The 18,086-nt window shown below is 49.7% G+C and overlaps 6 protein-coding genes across 6 annotated transcripts; 3 read left to right on the top strand and 3 right to left on the bottom strand.

Moving 5' to 3' along the window:
* Positions 1-1,312: 1,312 nt before the first annotated feature.
* Positions 1,313-5,373, bottom strand: VC83_09022 (uncharacterized protein). The gene is made up of 5 exons (XM_024472561.1): positions 4,905-5,373; positions 3,688-4,812; positions 3,535-3,642; positions 2,457-3,489; positions 1,313-2,404 (listed from the first exon to the last, which is right to left on the bottom strand). Exons 1-5 carry the CDS (start codon positions 4,964-4,966, stop codon positions 2,318-2,320), a joined length of 2,415 nt encoding a protein of 804 aa, XP_024319804.1. The 5' UTR covers positions 4,967-5,373; the 3' UTR covers positions 1,313-2,317.
* On the bottom strand, positions 5,374-7,447 carry VC83_09021 (uncharacterized protein). Its single transcript, XM_024472560.1, has 3 exons — positions 7,311-7,447; positions 5,604-7,261; positions 5,374-5,551 (listed from the first exon to the last, which is right to left on the bottom strand). Exons 1-3 carry the CDS (start codon positions 7,408-7,410, stop codon positions 5,414-5,416), a joined length of 1,896 nt encoding a protein of 631 aa, XP_024319803.1. The 5' UTR covers positions 7,411-7,447; the 3' UTR covers positions 5,374-5,413.
* A 176-nt stretch (positions 7,448-7,623) lies between these two features.
* On the top strand, positions 7,624-8,745 carry VC83_09020 (uncharacterized protein). The gene is made up of 2 exons (XM_024472559.1): positions 7,624-8,317; positions 8,384-8,745. Exons 1-2 carry the CDS (start codon positions 7,758-7,760, stop codon positions 8,556-8,558), a joined length of 735 nt encoding a protein of 244 aa, XP_024319802.1. The 5' UTR covers positions 7,624-7,757; the 3' UTR covers positions 8,559-8,745.
* On the bottom strand, positions 8,746-11,491 carry PRT1 (Translation initiation factor 3 subunit b). Its single transcript, XM_024472558.1, has 4 exons — positions 11,387-11,491; positions 10,967-11,319; positions 9,368-10,916; positions 8,746-9,318 (listed from the first exon to the last, which is right to left on the bottom strand). The coding sequence occupies exons 2-4, from the start codon at positions 11,233-11,235 to the stop codon at positions 8,905-8,907; spliced, it is 2,232 nt and encodes a 743-aa protein (XP_024319795.1). The 5' UTR covers positions 11,236-11,319; positions 11,387-11,491; the 3' UTR covers positions 8,746-8,904.
* Positions 11,492-11,574: 83 nt separating this feature from the next.
* CCT2 (T-complex protein 1 subunit beta) lies at positions 11,575-13,705 on the top strand. Its single transcript, XM_024472557.1, has 3 exons — positions 11,575-11,773; positions 11,822-13,196; positions 13,247-13,705. Exons 1-3 carry the CDS (start codon positions 11,616-11,618, stop codon positions 13,304-13,306), a joined length of 1,593 nt encoding a protein of 530 aa, XP_024319796.1. The 5' UTR covers positions 11,575-11,615; the 3' UTR covers positions 13,307-13,705.
* Positions 13,706-13,812: 107 nt separating this feature from the next.
* Positions 13,813-17,993, top strand: IRE1 (bifunctional endoribonuclease/protein kinase ire1). Its single transcript, XM_024472556.1, has 2 exons — positions 13,813-16,600; positions 16,655-17,993. The coding sequence occupies exons 1-2, from the start codon at positions 14,188-14,190 to the stop codon at positions 17,806-17,808; spliced, it is 3,567 nt and encodes a 1,188-aa protein (XP_024319786.1). The 5' UTR covers positions 13,813-14,187; the 3' UTR covers positions 17,809-17,993.
* Positions 17,994-18,086: the final 93 nt, after the last annotated feature.

The raw sequence follows: 18,086 nt of genomic DNA, 5'->3' as shown, positions 1-18,086 counted from the left end.
AAGTGGATGATATTGGGATTGGGTAACGGGATGGAAACATCATCTGAACAGTTATATATAAACAAAAACAAAATAAATAAAAATAAATGCGAAAAGATAGAAGTAAATAAATCAAACTGTTCATCAGTAAATGCTTCCGCTGTCCTCAAATCAATCCAAGTGGATGATAGTGGGATTGGGTAACGGGATGGAAACATCATCTGAACAGTTCAATTTATATAGAACAAAAAGAAAAACAAAGAGAAGGTAAATGCTGAAAAGATTGCTGAAATAAATAAATAAAACTGCTCATCAGCAAATATCCAGGGAACCTCAAATCAATCCTAATGGATGATGTTGGGAACAAGTAGTAGTATTATCATCATCTGAACAGTTCGATTTGTATGCAGCAAAAGTATGCAGCAAAAACAATGGCAAAGAAAAGATTGGAAGAGCTGTGGAAGAAGAACTGTGGAAAGAAGAACTGTGAAAAAGAGCTGTGGAGAGGAACTGTGAAAGAGGAGCTGTGAAAGAGGAGCTGTGAAAGAGGAGCTGTGAAAGAGGAGCTGTGAAAGAGGAGCTGTAGAAGAAGATCTAGTGTAAATACACGAACTAAGATCAAAGCCAATGAAGAATAAGACCAAGGCAAGCTATGTAAAATAAGGAAGAAGAACTGTGGTACAATACACAAACCAAGATCGAAGTCCAATGAAGGATAAGACCAAGGCAAGGTATGTGTAAGAAAAGAGGATAGAAGTTTCGACAATACACCGCTTGGTGCAGGAGTAAAAGAAATGAAAGGAAATGAAAAACAAGAAAGGAGGAAGAAGAACAAGAATATGGGGGGGAGAAGGGGTATTTATACCCAGGTGGGTGATTTCGAAATCGTTAAGCGCGCTGATATTCACTTTAAGCGCGACTGTCATGGCTTCACGCCATTGGACGGAAGCGAAATGGAAGGGCGGGCAAACACTGCAAACAATCGCTAGCTCCTTGTAATTATTGGAAGTTGTGTACGTTAAGGTGAGTGTCTGTCGCTGAAAGAGGAAATGGGGGGGAGCTTCGTGCCAGCCACCGCAGACGATGAGATGTTATGTGAAATACTACGGCACAGAGTTCACCATACTCAAAATAGGAGTTCATATGCCTTTATATACAACAATAGATTCTTCTACAGCCTCCACGAAAATCACATACAAAACGAAGGTTTATATGAACAAAACAGACCCAGTCAGGGGCCTCCAAGGCCCATATTCTTATCCATGGCCAGTCAAAACACACAAAGGTAAAACATAACTACACCACATGCACAGCGATATCCAAGGGAGATATATTAAATGGGAAGGACCAAGTTTATAGATCTATGAATGCCCGCAACCACCCCAGAATTACTCAGCGAGGTTTTGCTATCTCTCCGCCTTAATGATGAATGCCCCGTCTACTATGGAGGGCAGGTACAGGACGGAACACCAGCGTCACTACAATATCCAAAGACTGAGATATCCCAAGATGAGGCCCACACTCTCTATATCGAACTCAGAAACCCTAAATTGACTTATCCAGAAACCCATGTGCCAAGCAGGGTGATCAGCAGTGGTAGCACCAGAGTAATAAATACCCGTGGGAGACGCGACCAGCCCAACTACCAACGCATACAACGTGCGCATTCCAAACCAAACGTTGAAGTATATCGATACAGTAGCGTGTTCATACTAGTTCCACGCAGAGATAGCCGACGAAATACTAGATGGGTCCTCCTCGGCCGAGTCCGAGATGGTGGCTTCGGAGCGGAGTATTGCTAGATGCAGTATATCGCATTAAGCAACACTCCATATCGCGCTTCTCCTTCACAAAGGACCCCGTTTAGATGGTACCGACAGGTTTCAAGCGCATCGCGGCGAAGAGACTGAATGCCGAACCTCGCACCATGAAACCGCGCGGCAGCGTTCAGGTGGTGGTAAGTATCCAGCGCACGACTTCTCAACAGCCGGCTATCGAGAGATCGGCTCTATGCGTTTCGACGCGCCCCCATCGTCCGGATGGCTCATCCGCGATTGCTCGCAAACATGCCATCTTTCTTGTGTCTGCCTACCTGATGACAGTATTGAGTTCTGGACGTATTGGTGCCTTTTAACGTGATGCCCAGCACTAGCGGATTCAGGCGATTGGTTTTCTCTTGGACACTGTAGCATATTGACAACAAATGCGTGCCTCACCGCGTCAAGTTGGCAATGGAACGATGTCCATCGAAAAAAGCGACGTGCTTGGTAGGCTTTTTGCCTTGTACTAGAGTCTGTCCTAGCCAGATTGCGGTAGTCGTGCGACATCCCTGAAGGCTTCAGCCTACAAATTCGCCACTTGCAAGCATTTCCCAGGGCTTTCCAGTATCCCAAACGTTTTGAATCAGGTTCCGTGCCTTTCTAACCTTCCAAGGAGTTTAGTAATTGCTACTATTACCAAATGGTAGTCAATCTTACCTGGCTCATCCCAATGCCTTCGACATTTCTCATCCTCTCCATTATAAAGCTCCGTTCCTCCGCGTCTTGTGCATCGCACCCAGCACTAAACATGGGGAAAAGTAGACATGCTTCTGCTGCAGACGCCTTTCTTACCCTGTGAAGAAGGTTAACAATCTCCCGCACTGCGGTTTGGACGTCTTTGTCGGTCGATGGTTTGCCCAAAACCCGACGGTGCAGATGAATAAGGCCAGCCCAGTGATATGCCTCATTTGTGGCAGCCATTTCGCGGCTATCCCACTGATATGCCTCTTCTTCTGACGAGTGTAGATGCGGGCAATGTTGAATCAAAGAGCTAGTCCTTGCGTGTTCGAGATCTTCGAGTAGCTGTTCGGCTTGTTGCCTGACATCATCTGTTGGTTGCCACCCAAGCCGCTCGTTGCAGGTATCGTCGAAACGCCCAGGAGCGCACAGTGCAGCAAGATCTGCAATCTTGGATAAAATGGATGCGCATCGGCTTGTAAACCCAAGAAGACAGACGATCTGAAGACCATGCTCTCCTTCACTGTCATAAGCTACCAGACCCTCTGTTATGGATAGGAAGTTTTTGTGTCCGCCAGTGAGCCTACCCAGGACGCCGAGGTAGGCAAACCACCTTAATAGAAAGCCAAAGGTAGCTGAAATTTCACTGTTGGGGTTCGCTTCTCCTCGGGCAACAATCAGCTGCCTTGCTACAGTTAGATGTTCCTGCCATGGAATCTCGACCCCGAAGGCCTTGGGGCATATGATCTCAAGAGATGCCAACATTATGGCCCCCGCAAGACAGGAGTCAGTAACTATTTTCTTGGGGTCGTCGATGGCGTCGCGAAGATAGGAAAAGAACCCCTGGACCCATAGAGAAATTCTTGTTATTGGTTCTCGGTGATTCAGGAGCCGAGCCCGGTGAGATGCAGAGTATGCCAGTACCAACTTCATCAAATGACTGCACTGCAGTGCTATCTGTGGCAAAATCTTTTGGAAAGGATTTGAGCTACAATGGTGAGGGACGAGAAGTCTAACAAATTAGCTTGATTCCAAATGTGGGCGTAGTAGTACCCACGTCGCAGTATGTGAAATAAAATGGTGGAAATAAAGGATGTTCATTGGGTTCTCTTGTAGTATCGGCGGCAAAGGGTGGAATGATCGAGGAATTTTGACCCAGACCGGACTAATAGCATTAGTTTTGCGCTTTGGCATGGACATGGAGGTTTACCTTTCGTAATAACCGCCCTTTTCGAAGGTTGCCACTTTCGTTTGCTGGCCAAAACTAAAATCAAGACTGGAATATTCTTTCGAAATGGCATTTGCATCATCGTTCTTCCCAATGTCCAAATCCCTTAGCCCCTTATCAACCCCCAAAGTGATAATGTCATCGCGCGGATCTCCATATGGGAGAGGAGTTTGCTCTCTACTAGTGGAGCCAGCAGTGCCCATGGCATTTGACATTCCAGGAGCGCCAGAGAGCAGAGAGTCAATGGAAAGTCTTCGCCATTCCGACATATGACTACCGTTGGATGTGAGTGGCGCAAGCTTAACGGAGAGGCTTCTCTGCCCATCGTCACTTTGAGACGATGTTGACATTGGGGCAAAGGACTGGCTAAAATGAATTTCGGTATTATAACGAGACGGCAAGGGGATGGGAAGCGCCATCTCTGTAAACCGAGAGTGGATTTCACTACTGGAGGGCCCATAACGGAGTCGTTTCGAGGACCGTGTATCGCCTGCAAAATCCACAAATGAGCTGCCCGTTGGACTTTCCATACCCGATTCTGAAGGTGATTTTATATCATGCCCATCACGATATCTCTCGTAGCTCTGCTCGAATGGCTGGGTATATAACGAGTTTAGAGACGCATATTGGAAAGGCGGAGACGCGCAAGGTTGTTGAGTATCCTGACCTGTTAATACGGGATCTATGGATATGTTGTCTGTTGATGGCTCCTTGATAGAGTCCAAACTTGGCGGTTCCATACTCCATGTTGCCAGCTTTGGGATGGTAGTTGTCGAATGCTTCTCAGTGTGCCGGTAGTCGTCGGTAGTCGTCGGTGCCTGGTCTGCAACATGCTCTCGGCTTGATGGTCGTGTGCCATAATGTGTTCCGTTCGGCGGAGAGATAGACGCCTCGACTTTTACGGCCTCTTTCGGGGAGACGTCAAAATCAGCAGAGAGTGTATTAACATGAAAAATCGTCTGTCTCCCGCCTGTCGGCTCAGCCTTCCGCTTCCCTCTCCCATTCCAGTTCAACCGCACGCTATAGTCGCACACCTCATTCTGTCGCTGGCAACTGAGACACGTCGGGTGCGCCTCGTCGCACTTAACCTTTCGAGCTTTGCAGGGCCTGGGTAGAGACGATCAGTGGCCATCACTTGCATTTAAAAGGTGACGCGCGCAACCTCGCTGACTCAGCACGAAACAACGAATGGGACGTACCAGCAACCATTTCTGCTGCGCTTCTTGGGCTCTGGCGCCCCAGGCTTCTTTGGGCGTGGCATAAAGAGCTAGCCTTGAGGGTGAGGCGAGGAAGTGTGCGAATATGAGGTGGTGTCAGAGCCTTGTGCTATAGGAAAGTATGGGCATCTGGACTAGTTGGCGCCTAGTATCCACTTGGCTGTAGTAGCTTTTGTCCGCCTGTAAATTGGCTCTGAGCTACCGCGCCGCCATCATATTTAGCATTCGAATGGCTCTCCCGAAAACAATAGTCGTATCATAAATCATATCAGTGAGCGGCTTGTCAGCAGTCCAGGTCCAGTCCATGGTGCCAAAGTTAGTTCAAAACTTGGGTGGCGGGGCAGCGCCAGCTTATCGGAGGATAAGATCCTGAGAAAAAAGGCGAGGAGATTTCAGACTCGTGGTTTTACAGCAAACGACCGATTTGAGCAAGGGGTATCATATTTCAATATTTACGAAGGCTACAGTTCTACGCGTCCTCGTAGGAATGCCTATGTTATCGAGATGTTAATAATCTTGATGTCCTCCTCGGGCTTTTCTTTGTGCACTTTTGTGTTTTCGATCTTGTGAATAACATCCAAGCCCTGGATAGCTCTCCCAAAAATCGTGTGCTTGTTATCTAACCATGGCTACTCAGGTGTTAGTTTTGCGATGCAGAGTACGATTTGGATCTTCACTTACAGTCTTTTCAGTCGTGATGAAGAACTGGCTTCCGTTTGTATTGGGCCCAGCATTTGCCATGCTCAAGGTATAGGGCTTGTCATGCCTCAAAGTGCTGAACTCGTCCTCGAATTCCTTTCCCCAGATACTCTCACCCCCGGTTCCATCACCAAGTGGATCTCCGCACTGGATCATGAAGCGGCGTATGACTCTGTGGAAGATAGTGTTGTTGTAGTAGCCGCGCTTTGAATGTGTAACGAAGTTCTCCACAGCTTTAGGTGCGGCGTCTGGGAAGAGTCGCACGTGGATATCGCCATATGTAGTATGAATAACCGCACTCGTTCCGGTCTCTGCCACTTTCTTTTCGACTGCCTTCAGCGCATTGAGATTTGTTGGCTTCTCATTCTGAACATCTCGTTCAGATTTGGATATCTCTTCGTCATTGCTAAACATGTAGAACCTCTGCTTCCCGACGCCGGTCTCGATGAGTATGGGATCCCGAACTTCTGATTCTTGCAGCAGCGGATTGTTGGAAGCGGCCATCGCGATGGTAGTAACGCCTTTCTTCTGGGGTTGTCCTTGGTACGTTGCCAGGTTCAACGCTCTAAAGTTCTCATCCTGGCCATATACCTTGACCACGCGATTCGTGTAGGTATTGATGACCTTGGTGCCAAGTATCGACCCGTACAGTATGAAATGGCCGCTCTCATCAAAGACCACGTTGACCTTGTTTCTTAATAACGGAGTATTGATCTCTCTTTCTGTAGCAAGCCTCCGGTTGAACTCGACATCTTCTAGTTTTTGCAAGGCAGTACCGGCTTGCTGCATCTCTTCGATAGTCTGTATCGATTCATCATACGTTCGGTGTAGCTTTCCCGTCGGAAAATCGAAAACTCGAATCTTGCGGTCCGGAAATGACATTGTTGCAAATTGTGAACCGATGGGAGAGACTGTAATGGAAGCCGGTACAGACTTTGATTTCTTAAATTCAAAGAGGTCCGTGGAGCTCTTGTATTCGAAGACGTTGTCAGGCTTCTCATAGTTGCCGCCGGGTCTCCAGTACTCGAGCATGCCACTCTCATCTGCCGATACAACGCAGTTGTAAACATTGTTAAATGCCATTAGTAAAATAACGCTTTTATGAAGCCCTTTGAGCGTATGGATCGGCTCCAGGTTGTCGCCCCTTCCGTCGTATATTCGTATGGAGTGGTTAACCTCGTCTGATACGGCTAGCAGAGGTAACGAGGCGCCGCGCTGATGGACCCAGCAGACACATTTTGGCGTAAACTCCACAGAGAGCATAGTCAATAGATCGAATGTGATGACATCGAATATTTTAATGGTCTTGTCCGCGCCAGCTGTTGCGAAACTCCTGCCATCTGCGCTTACTGACACGCTTTTAATCTCGCCATTGTGCGCGCGAAACTCTTTCACAAACTCAACGCCTTCATTGCCTTTCTTCCAGAACTTAACGTAGCCGTCGATGGAGCTGGTGATCAGGAAATCGGTGAGTGGTGTCATCGTAACGAAGGCTACCTGCTCCTTGTGCATGAGGGACTTCGAGTACCGTGCTGACGTTGGCAGCGCAGCGACGTAGAGCTTTTCATAGGGGAGAACCCGTCTCTTCTTCTTAGGTGCCGCCGAGGGCAATTGGGGCCCCATGTCATCGTCCGAAGATTCTGCACAATGTTAGCTATTGTAGGCATTGTATGTCACACTGAAGCTCACCATCTTCCTCGGCGTCGGCAGGCCCTCCTTTCGGAGAGTCATTCACAGCATTCGACTCATCGTACGGCCTCTTATTCGAGACCTGCGCGTTTGAACTCATGGTTAACCCCTCGAGGTTAGGATTGGCAGAGGACTTGATGAGGCTGAAAGTAGTTTGGGTCGCGTCCTGCAGCTGTAGCCTCACATCTTTGGATCGGTGAAACATTATTCCGACACCGAATCGACCCTGGCCGATTTTCAGCAAGGGACCCCATAAAAGCGAACGCCACTAACACCCCAGAACCTCGGGCGCGCGCCTGTCGTTTGCACATGTGCCACTTGCAGGTTATAGTATGTACTACGCGGTATGTATTTAATTCAGACTACATATATGCAGGGAGTCTCTCCCTGGTCCGTTAACTTCACGACTATAAAATAAAACTTCGGGCTTTTTGGACCAACGCAACCATGGCAAAGTCAAAGTCTCCGGTCTCTGCTTCGCGCAAGCATCCGCTCCAGCGCTTCGAGTCGCCATCCCGCGCGATATCATTTTTCTTGCACGCTCTGGGTCTCTGCTCCTTCTCCGGATCCTTCTGGTACATGATCAACTTCCCAACGCAGATGAACCAGGCCTATGGCTGGCACTACCAATATCTGACAATTGTCGGCCTCCTCTTGTCATCCATCACCTTTGGTTTTGGTCTTCTGGCCGACGTCACTCTGTCGCACCGCCTCTTTTCCATCAAGAACAGTCTGTCTCTGTGGTGCGCCCCGCTTGAGGTCCTGATCACGATTCTGTACTGGTCTATCTCGGCCATCGACAGAGAACTCATAGTTCCCCCGGAGATCAACCTGGACCCATACGCGGATATCAGCTTCCATTTCATGCCCAGCTTGTTGTTGGTCTTGGATCTCTTGCTTCTAAGCCCGCCCTACACCATCAAGAATCTCCCAGCAGCTGGTCTGAGCACTGTCCTGGCATTCACTTACTGGGCATGGATCGAGCATTGCTTCACTCACAACGGCTTGTAAGCGGCCCTTTCCCCCAGCTAAAGCTACAATACGTTACGTCGTCATGGTTCTAATGTTTTTAGCTACCCATACCCCCTCTTTGACATTTTGTCGACCACCCACAGAGCTCTCCTCTTTGCTAGTTCTGCATTGCTGATGACTGGGAGCACCATCTTGCTGAAGTGGTTGTACGCAAAGGTCAATGGGGTGGAAACTGGCAACAAGCGAACTACTCCTGCCAACATCAAGGGGGAATAATTCACATTTTTTTGCCCGTTCACATGTGATAGGCCGCTTCATATACTATTAGGTTACCATTTAACGAAGGCAGCAATGATCTGCTCCCAAACGAAGTTATGGAGGAATGACTTAGACGTATCATTTGCAATTGGCTCCAATTTATCAGCACGATTTGCATATGACGGAAACACCGCCAAACCATTAACTAAAAAACTAATCTTTCGTTCATTTATTCTTTTGCCCTATTGCCAGCGTGTACCATCAACCCGGATACACCGATCATGGGTACCCTCCAGATCTCATGAGCTAACTTACTCCATACATATGCAGAGAAGGAAATAATAAGCGTGAGGTCGTGACGTTCTCAAGCAATGATCTCCTCCGTCTCCTCGACGATCTCCTCAACGATCTCTTCGATAACCTGGTCCTCGCCCTCATCGGTCTGCTTGATCAGGCCCTCCAGGGGATCCTCTGGCAAGCCCAGCTCTCTGCGCTCAGCCAAAACCTCCTCCACAACCATCTCTCTCCATGCGAGCCACTCGTCGAGGAGGTTACGCCTGTGCTCGACGACGGCCAAGTCGGCAGACGCGCCGCGATCAGCGTCTTCTTGGTCGAAGACCTTGCTGTACTCGCGGAGGTTCTTGCGGATCGCCTTTTGCTCGTCCTTGTTGAGTAGGGATGCTGGGCGGGGCCGCCAGAGCCATTGCTTGAACTTCTCGACTGGCTCTTCGCGTAATTGCTCGCCCTTGAAGTCGTACAAGTGGTAACCGTTCTCCATCTACGAGGTAGTCAGTATAATGTCATCAGTGAAGAATAGCCAAACTTACAGTGTGCTTCCATACACTTGCGCTTGTGGCAACATAACGTCCGGTAGGATCCCAATCAATGTCAGTGACACCGAAATGGTCGGCAGTGTTCATAAGCATAAGGTTGGCAGTCAAATCCTTCTCTGTCTCTGGCTTCTCGCCGTCAAAGTCCATATCGTAAAACTCAAGGTCGAAGCTTTGTTGCGAGTGGACAGTCGCGACAATAACGAAGCGGCCCTTTGGCGACCAGTAAATGGCGTTGCTGTTCTTTTTGTCGTATGTCCTAAGGTGCTTGAAGTTTCCGACGGCAGCGCCTCCCTTGACCTTCTCGGGGCAGAAGAAAGAGACGGAAGTCTTTGGTGGGACGGCAGTAGCGGCGACAACCTCGGCAGTGGTGATAGCAACGAACCTGTCACCCTTTGGCTCCCAAGCGAAGTTGATAACAGTGTCCTTGATCGAGTCAACGACCTCAACCGGGACACCCTTCTCCTTCACGCGGAAAATCTCGAGACTGGTAGCGAGGGACTTCTTGGACTTGGAGTGACGGTCAACCTTAACGCAGAGGTATGCACCCTCTGATTGCCAGTGGAGCTTAGCATCCGTGACACTGAAGAGATTCAACGTCCTGACAACCTCTTTCGATGGAACGCTCATCAGTCCAACCTTGGCAGGGTTGCTGCCAATTTCCGGAGTCCAGTAGCAGAACAGCTGCTCGTAAGTCTTAACACCATCGCGAGTAACAGTTGCAGGTGCCCAGTCGAAGTCGACAACACCATCGATCTTGATCGAAGTCTTGTCAAGGAGACCCATCCTTGGTAGCTCGTAGACAGAGATGGATGTACCCTGGTTTAGCCTGGCGACGTACTGGTCGTCCGAGGACCACTTGAAAGCTGGCCATTGCACCTTGCGCTTGACGGGCTGTCCGGCCTCATCTAACGATGCGCCGGGAACGTCCAGGTTTGCGAAGGAACGAAGTGGCTTGCCGGTCTCGATATCCCAAATAACGTAGTTCTTTCCATCGTCGTCAATAGACAGAGCTGGGTGACCTTCCTCCGGAATGGAGATCGGCTTGTTGGACCAGGTGGTGAGGTACTTCTCTCCAGGGGAGAAGTCAACCAAGTTGACAAAGGGGTGGGGGAATCGCTTCATGCGAGTCCAGGATGGGCCACCCCAAAGTTGAACACCCTGCATGTGAACGGACGTGAAGAACGTGCCTAGCGGCGACCACTGTACGAAGGTCTCGGTCCAGTGGGCACGGTCAACGATGTTCTCGGGGGCATCCCTCTCGTTGTTCCAGAAAACGCCAACGTTATCACCCCTGAACATAACAAACTGGTCACGGCCACGTCCAGCAGGATCCGCGAGCCAGGAGCGGAGATGCTCCTTCTCTGCGAACGGCTCGATTTTCGGTGGTGTGAAATCCTCGGGGACGGCTCCCTCGCGGCCGTAGCGCTCGATATCCGTAAGTTTGTTCACGCGCATCGTGTGCTTCTTATCAATAGCGACGCCATCAAGAGACTTGACGGCCGCGGCGGCCTCGGCTGGGGAAGCATATTCGACGAATGCGAATCTACCGTCGTTAGCACCTGGGAGACTGTACGAGTTGGCATTTCAACATACCCATCAGTTTGTCCACTCGCGCCAACTGGCATGAATACCAACTCCTCCTTCGTCTTTCCAACGGAGTTGAGCTTTCTTAACAAGAACTTAATCAGCTTTGGCTTCGTCTCCTCGGTAACTTTAGGCAGTCCATCCACACAGACGAAGGTATCGAGTCCCTGCTGAAGCTGAACCTCGAATTTCTCTCTCAGGTCGGAAAAGTCGAGTTCTTCCTCGTCATCGTACTCCTCCTCCTCCGGATCCGAAAGGTGATCAAAGGACGGCGCCATGATTGCGGTTGGTTCGCTGTTCGGTGCTGAACCCCTCAGTGTATAGTGGGCGTGATTCTATTTGTGCGATATCCTTTTGGGGGGCTTTTGGGCCTGGTTAGTGCCAGAACAACGAGAATAATATAGTATATATATGGGGGCATCGGCTTACTTGATGGGCTGGAGGATTTGCTGCAAGTTGGCTTCAGTGCTGCAATAGTATACCTTGTCGTCGCAAATGTTAGGATTCTAGCTGAATATTTGATCGCGATGTGCGTGGGGCTCGCGCTAATTTTTGAAATTCGCTACGGTGGCCGATTAGGCGTAAAGCGCGTTCTGAAAAAGTAGCCCGCGCGTATAAACACTTTGAAATTGGTATAAGAGAGGTATAATCATTCACAATGGCTTCTTTCAACCCTACGCAGATTTTCCAGAGTGATGTGACGGAAGAGAAGGGTGAGAATGCTCGCCTTTCTGCTTTCGTGGGAGCTATCGCAGTTGGCGATTTGGTGAAGAGCACATTGGGCCCAAAGGGCATGGACAAGATCTTACAATCTGCGTATGTGGACAGCTATTTCATGTGAAGGCTTCTACTAACTTGCAGTAGCTCTACCGGCGAGATTATGGTCACGAATGATGGAGCAACTATCCTGAAGTCTATCGCCCTCGACAACGCAGCCGCGAAGGTACTTGTGAACATCTCAAAAGTTCAAGATGACGAAGTAGGAGACGGCACAACATCGGTCACAGTCCTGGCAGCAGAGCTCTTAAGAGAGGCGGAGAAGCTGGTCGATAAGAAGATCCATCCCCAGACGATTATTGAGGGTTACAGGATAGCAAGCCAAGCTGCTTTGGCGGCACTCGAGAAATCAGCTGTTGATCATAGCGGCAACAAGGAGGCGTTCAGGAAGGACTTGTACGCTATCGCACGCACAACTCTCAGCTCGAAGGTCCTGGCCCAAGACAGAGATCAGTTTGCAGAGCTAGCATGCGATGCAGTGCTACGTATGAAGGGTTCGTCCGATCTCAGCCACATTCAAATCATCAAGAAGGCCGGTGGAAAGCTGAGCGACTCCTATCTTGATGAGGGCTTCATCTTAGACAAGAAGATTGGTGTAAACCAGCCGAAGAGATTGGAGAAAGCAAAGATTATGATTGCAAACACTGCTATGGACACAGATAAGATCAAGATCTTCGGGGCCAGAGTTTCTGTTGCATCGACAAGCCAGCTTGCGGAACTAGAGAAGGCAGAGAAGGAGAAGATGAGGGCTAAGGTGGAGAAGATCAAGGCACATGGAATCAACTGCTTCATCAACAGGCAGCTTATCTACAACTGGCCTGAGCAGCTCTTTTCGGATGCTGGAATCATGTCGATCGAGCATGCTGATTTCGACGGAATTGAGAGACTCGCCCTGGTTACTGGTGGCGACATTGCCTCCACCTTCGACCACCCGGAATTGGTTAAACTTGGACAGTGCGATGTTATCGAGGAGGTTATCATTGGTGAGGATACGCTAATCAAATTCTCCGGTGTCGCTGCTGGCCAAGCTTGCACGATCGTCCTGAGAGGTGCCACCGAGCAGCTCTTGGACGAGGCCGAGAGATCACTCCACGACGCCTTGGCTGTTCTGTCACAAACAGTCCAGGAGCCAAGAACCACCCTGGGAGGAGGATGCGCAGAGATGCTGATGGCCCGCGCCGTCGACGCAGCAGCCCTTAAGGTCGACGGCAAGAAGCAAATCGCCGTTGCATCTTTCTCCGTTGCTCTCCGCCAGCTGCCAACCATCCTCGCAGACAATGCCGGATACGACTCGAGCGAGCTCGTGGCCAAGCTGCGAACCGCCATCTATGACGGCATGACTACTTACGGTTTGGATTTGATGACACCTGGCGGCGGTATTGCCGATATGCGCGAGCTTGGTGTCATTGAGAGTTACAAGTTGAAGAAGGCGGTTGTGTCGTCAGCATCGGAGGCCGCAGAGGTAAGCCAGACCCGAACACGTCGTACCGCATTTCAATACTGACTTTCTAGCTTCTGTTGCGGGTAGATAATATCATTAGGAGCGCACCAAGACGGAGGGAAAGACAATAGATGTGGCATGGACAGGAGAACTCGGCTGTATTATGAGAAGGGGATTGCTAATGACGAAGCCACTGTACCATAACCTGCCTTAATCACTTCGCAGTGACAATGAATGCACTCATGGTCGGGAACAAGGTGCAACTTGCCCATACAGTTTACGTAGTGATCAACCGATAGAGCCGAGTACAAATACAAGTGTTCAGTACAACATGTACAACAAAGTCCAGCGAAGAAGAACGCATTGGGAAGTAGGGTGCCAATGATGGATTCAATTTTTATTATGAAATTCCCTACCTGGGCGAGTAGACAAGGGCCTCAATTCTTCAGTATGTATGTCTTTAAATATTGAGACAGCACTGTGCGGATAAATTATAAAAATTGTCGTCGGATGTGCGACCACAAGCGTAGTGTACTATAAATTAATTCCGTGTCCAAGGCTGATTGAAATACTACACTGCCACGTCGGAGATTCAGGAAATTCCAGCAGCACAAAAGCAATATTACAGATAATTTGTAGAGTACGTAGACAATGTATACGAGAAGTTCTGAATCATCTGAAATTTGAAGCCGGTGGAATCGTAAGGAACAGGTATTAAAGACTGGGCTTCGTCAGCTCGCGATTCAGAATGCTAAACCCTGTCGCAGAAGTTGAAACGCTCGTTCCCTCCCCCAACCTCGAGTTTATTTTGTGCGACGCACAACACATACATTACTCGCACTCGAGTCGATTTGTCTCCCCTTTAAACCATTGCTCGCAATTACCTATCGCTGTTATTGTCGAGAATTTGCGATACCAGTCAATCTGACCACTTCGAAGCCGCCGCCTGGGTGACCCGAGTCGAACTTGTCAAGTGCCAGGCACCGTACGGCGTGTTATTTCATGTCCCATCATGCCGCGACGGCCTCCCGCCGAAGGGACTACCGCGAGTAGAATCCTCCTCGCGGTAGTAATATTACTCTCACCATGGCTCATCGATGCTCAGCAGCAGCAGCAAAATGCGAGTCGTGATGTTGGAGACCAATACAAGTCATCACGCGAGGCCATCAAGACGGACCCCATCGCGACCCTCGAGGCCACCACGCTCGGAAACAAAGCACAACGCCTCGAGTCGCCGGTGAGCGCAGGTCGAGCAAAAGGCACACCAGGTGCAAATAAAAACAAAAGAGAAAATAATGGAAACGATGCGAGCGCTATCGTAGCTTTTGCTCCGGCGGGATCCGCCGTTCGAGCACCATCCACAGGACGATCCAGCATAGGGAATAATGCTGGGCTCTCGCCGCAATCTGCGCGGAGTCTTGAGGATTGGGATGTAGAAGACTTTGTGCTTCTTGCGACCGTCGACGGGAAGTTGTATGCCCGAGATAGGAAGACTGGGACACAACGGTGGGCCCTGGACGTTGACAGACCCGTTGTACAAACCACATACCACGAAAGGAACGGAACCGATGGCGAAGAGCATCAGCCTGTGGATGACTATCTTTGGATTGTCGAACCAAGCGCTGATGGCAGTCTCTTCGTTTATATTCCCGGCGGCCCTCAGCCAGGATTGGTCAATACTGGTCTCACCATGAAGAAATTGGTTGAGGAAATGGTGCCATACGCCGATACCGAGCCTGCTGTGGTCTATACTGGCGACAAGGTAACCTCATTGTGGACAATCGATGCCAGAAACGGAGCAGTGCTTAAATGGTTCGGATCCGCGGGCTCCTTTAGCCCAGGAGCAGCCACATGCGACCGCCCAGATGGGTTCCAAGATCCGGATGGCGAGGAATGTAGCACTCGAGGGACCTTGACATTGGGTCGAACCGAATACACAGTCGGCATTCAGGGAAAGGATGGCCATCCTATCGTCACACTCAAGTACGCAGAGTGGGGTCCAAACAATTATGACCAGGATCTATTACGGCAACACCGAAGCACCCTCGATGGGAAGTATATGTATAGCAGCCACGACGGAGGAGTCTTCGCATACGACTTAACTCGGTCGAGAGATAGAGGTGCCTTATACAATGCAAGGCTCCCGTCGCCGGTTATACGAGTCTTTGACGTAGCCCGTCCTGTGGATGCCGACACGAAGAATCCCGAACTTATCATCCTTCCTCAGCCAATACCACCCTTGGTGGATGACAGTCATGAAAGTATCCGCCATGCCCGGATATTTGTCAACCATACCGAGACCGGAGACTGGTATGCAATGTCCGGTAATAGCTACCCATTGGTTATCGACGGCCCCGAACAGGCACAGTGCGATACAGCGAATTGGCTGGAACGTGCGCGCTTCCATGAGCCAGTGAACAATGCCCAGCTTCAAAAAGCACTTGTTGGACTTCACTCAATCGATGGCCGTAGACACGAGCCTCTGTTGACCATATCCGGACCTACCGATCAGGATGACAAATTGCAAAGCAAGAATGAAACTATTCATAAAGATGCAGTTGCAAATATGACATCCCCAGCGCTGGGCCCCAAACCATCAGTTCTGTACCATGTCCGGCAGCTTCCAACAACAGCAGTGACGAGTATAATTGAACTCGTTAATAATCCAATTACTACACTCCTACTCCTCACGCTACTGTTTTGGTACAACAGAGACATAGCCCGATGGATCAAGTCAACCTGCAACAAGTACATCAACATCATTTCAAAGCTCACAGGAAGGCTAGAAGAGGACGAAGACGTTGATGACTTCTCGAATATCGATGCGCCACTCAAACAGGACGCACCGGTTCCCGAAACCCTTCCGGATGTGGCAACGGTGGGAAGCTCAGACCCATCGGACGATGCTAAGCCACCTACAACGAACAAACAAGATGACAAACCAGCAGATGTGGCCAATGAGGCCCGCCGAGAACCGTTGGAAGAAGTTACCGCAAACGATGGCTCGCGTCCACCGAAGCAACCCAAGGCCGAAGGCAAAAAAGCTCACCGTGGAAAACGTGGTGGTCTCAAGCACAAGAAGGGGCAGAGGCAGACTCCGAGCTCCGATGGGCCAATTCCGTCATCCCCTGCTACCGTTGAGGATGCAGTCCGTGACGCAAAAATGCTTGGGGGGTCTACCCGCATTGAGCCAGATGTCGAAACTCTACCTAATGGTGTCAATGAAATCTCAGGCCCAATCCTACGCATGAACAGCCTCGAGGTTAACATGGATAAGCTTATTGGGACAGGAAGCAATGGCACCATGGTTTTCGAAGGAAAATTTGACGGAAGGGACGTAGCAGTGAAGAGGATGCTCATCCAATTCTTTGAAATTGCATCCCAGGAGACGAAGCTCTTGCGAGAAAGTGACGATCATCCTAATGGTATACCCTCAACAAGGTTATATATTGACCTCAGCAAGCTAACAGTTTGGACAGTTATCCGATACTATGCTCAGCAACAAAGCCAAGGATTCCTCTATATTGCGCTTGAGCTGTGCTCTGCATCTTTAGCAGATGTTATTGAAAAGCCACAACTTCATCGAGACCTTGCTCAAAGCGGAGAACGAGATCTCCCCAACGTCCTTTACCAGATCACCAATGGCCTCCAGCATCTCCATAACCTTCGGATTGTACATCGTGATCTCAAGCCCCAGAATATCCTGGTCTCAATGGGTAAAGACGGCAGGCCTCGACTTTTAGTTTCTGATTTCGGACTCTGCAAGAAACTCGAAGGTGAACAGTCAAGCTTCCGCGCTACCACTGCCCATGCAGCTGGTACATCTGGCTGGCGTGCCCCTGAGCTCCTCCTAGACGACGACCTTCGTGAAGGCTCGGTTACGGCCATGGAGTCCACCCTCTCCAGCAGCCACAGCACATCAGGAATACCACTTGTCTCCGGTGATTTAATGCCCAATCGGCGCGCCACACGAGCCATTGACATCTTCTCACTTGGGCTGGTCTTCTTTTACGTGCTCACTAAGGGATCTCATCCTTTCGATTGCGGCGATCGCTATATGCGAGAAGTCAACATTCGAAAAGGCGAATATAAGCTCAGCCCGCTTGACGTTCTTGGCGACTATGCGTTCGAGGCTACCGACCTCATCAGGTCCATGCTTGAACAGGTGCCAAAGGCCCGTCCGACCGCGAAGCAAGTGATGTCCCATCCGTTTTTCTGGTCGGCTAAGAAGCGCCTAAACTTTCTTTGCGACGTCTCAGATCACTTTGAAAAGGAGAAGAGGGACCCTCCGAGTGACGCGCTTATCGAGCTTGAGAGATGGGCGCCGGAAATTACTCGTGGGGACTTCATGAAACCGCTTGGGAAGGAGTTTACGGATTCTCTGGGGAAGCAGAGAAAGTATACTGGTTCAAGATTGTTGGATCTGCTGAGAGCGCTCAGGAACAAGAAGAACCATTATGAGGATATGTCAGACAAGTTGAAGAAGGACGTAGGTCCTTTACCTGAGGGGTATCTGAGCTTCTGGACAAGGAAATTCCCAAACCTACTCATTGGCTGCTGGAATGTTGTGTATGAGGTTAGATGGGATGAAGTGGACCGATTCAGAGAGTATTATGAGCCAGCATTGCTATGAGATAATACTTTAGAACTCAGGGAGTCGGATCCAGAGCTTTGGTCATTCGAGGAAGGCAATTGGCATGGCAGCTTTGGGCGCACGGAGGCAATATACGAATCAGGAGTACTATGTAGCTCAAGACGAATTGAATTTATAGCAGCCATTGAAATAGCCCGTGAAATCCAATTGAATCTAAAGGCGGCTATTCATTATGTATTTCTAACGATGGCATTCTCCGAAACTTAAAACGCCTATGACGGCGCTTAAACGCGGGAGCGGCCGCATCTAGGCGTTTG

The sequence above is a fragment of the Pseudogymnoascus destructans genome (genome assembly GCF_001641265.1).
Source record: "Pseudogymnoascus destructans isolate 20631-21 unplaced genomic scaffold scaffold_36, whole genome shotgun sequence".
NCBI classification, from domain to species: Eukaryota; Fungi; Ascomycota; class Leotiomycetes; order Thelebolales; family Thelebolaceae; genus Pseudogymnoascus; species Pseudogymnoascus destructans.
Note: the sequence above shows the minus strand (reverse complement) of the source record. Positions and strands in the feature narration are given on the sequence as shown.

Bases quoted from the DNA above. Each gene is read 5' to 3' on its own strand.
- VC83_09021 (XM_024472560.1), bottom strand. From the start codon at position 7,410: ATGAGTTCAAACGCGCAGGTCTCGAATAAGAGGCCGTACGATGAGTCG. The intron at 7,262-7,310 runs GTGAGCTTCAGT...AACATTGTGCAG, and splicing joins TGCCGACGCCGAGGAAGATG to AATCTTCGGACGATGACATG. The intron at 5,552-5,603 runs GTAAGTGAAGAT...ACACCTGAGTAG, and splicing joins TCATCACGACTGAAAAGACT to CCATGGTTAGATAACAAGCA.
- CCT2 (XM_024472557.1), top strand. From the start codon at position 11,616: ATGGCTTCTTTCAACCCTACGCAGATTTTCCAGAGTGATGTGACGGAA. The intron at 11,774-11,821 runs GTATGTGGACAG...AACTTGCAGTAG, and splicing joins GACAAGATCTTACAATCTGC to CTCTACCGGCGAGATTATGG. The intron at 13,197-13,246 runs GTAAGCCAGACC...CTGACTTTCTAG, and splicing joins CAGCATCGGAGGCCGCAGAG to CTTCTGTTGCGGGTAGATAA.
- VC83_09020 (XM_024472559.1), top strand. From the start codon at position 7,758: ATGGCAAAGTCAAAGTCTCCGGTCTCTGCTTCGCGCAAGCATCCGCTC. The intron at 8,318-8,383 runs GTAAGCGGCCCT...TAATGTTTTTAG, and splicing joins TGCTTCACTCACAACGGCTT to CTACCCATACCCCCTCTTTG.
- IRE1 (XM_024472556.1), top strand. From the start codon at position 14,188: ATGCCGCGACGGCCTCCCGCCGAAGGGACTACCGCGAGTAGAATCCTC. The intron at 16,601-16,654 runs GTATACCCTCAA...CAGTTTGGACAG, and splicing joins AAGTGACGATCATCCTAATG to TTATCCGATACTATGCTCAG.
- VC83_09022 (XM_024472561.1), bottom strand. From the start codon at position 4,966: ATGCCACGCCCAAAGAAGCCTGGGGCGCCAGAGCCCAAGAAGCGCAGC. The intron at 3,643-3,687 runs GTAAACCTCCAT...TAATGCTATTAG, and splicing joins AAGGGCGGTTATTACGAAAG to TCCGGTCTGGGTCAAAATTC. The intron at 2,405-2,456 runs GTAAGATTGACT...ACTCCTTGGAAG, and splicing joins AAGGCATTGGGATGAGCCAG to GTTAGAAAGGCACGGAACCT.
- PRT1 (XM_024472558.1), bottom strand. From the start codon at position 11,235: ATGGCGCCGTCCTTTGATCACCTTTCGGATCCGGAGGAGGAGGAGTAC. The intron at 10,917-10,966 runs GTATGTTGAAAT...TAACGACGGTAG, and splicing joins GCGAGTGGACAAACTGATGG to ATTCGCATTCGTCGAATATG. The intron at 9,319-9,367 runs GTAAGTTTGGCT...ACTACCTCGTAG, and splicing joins CAAGTGTATGGAAGCACACT to ATGGAGAACGGTTACCACTT.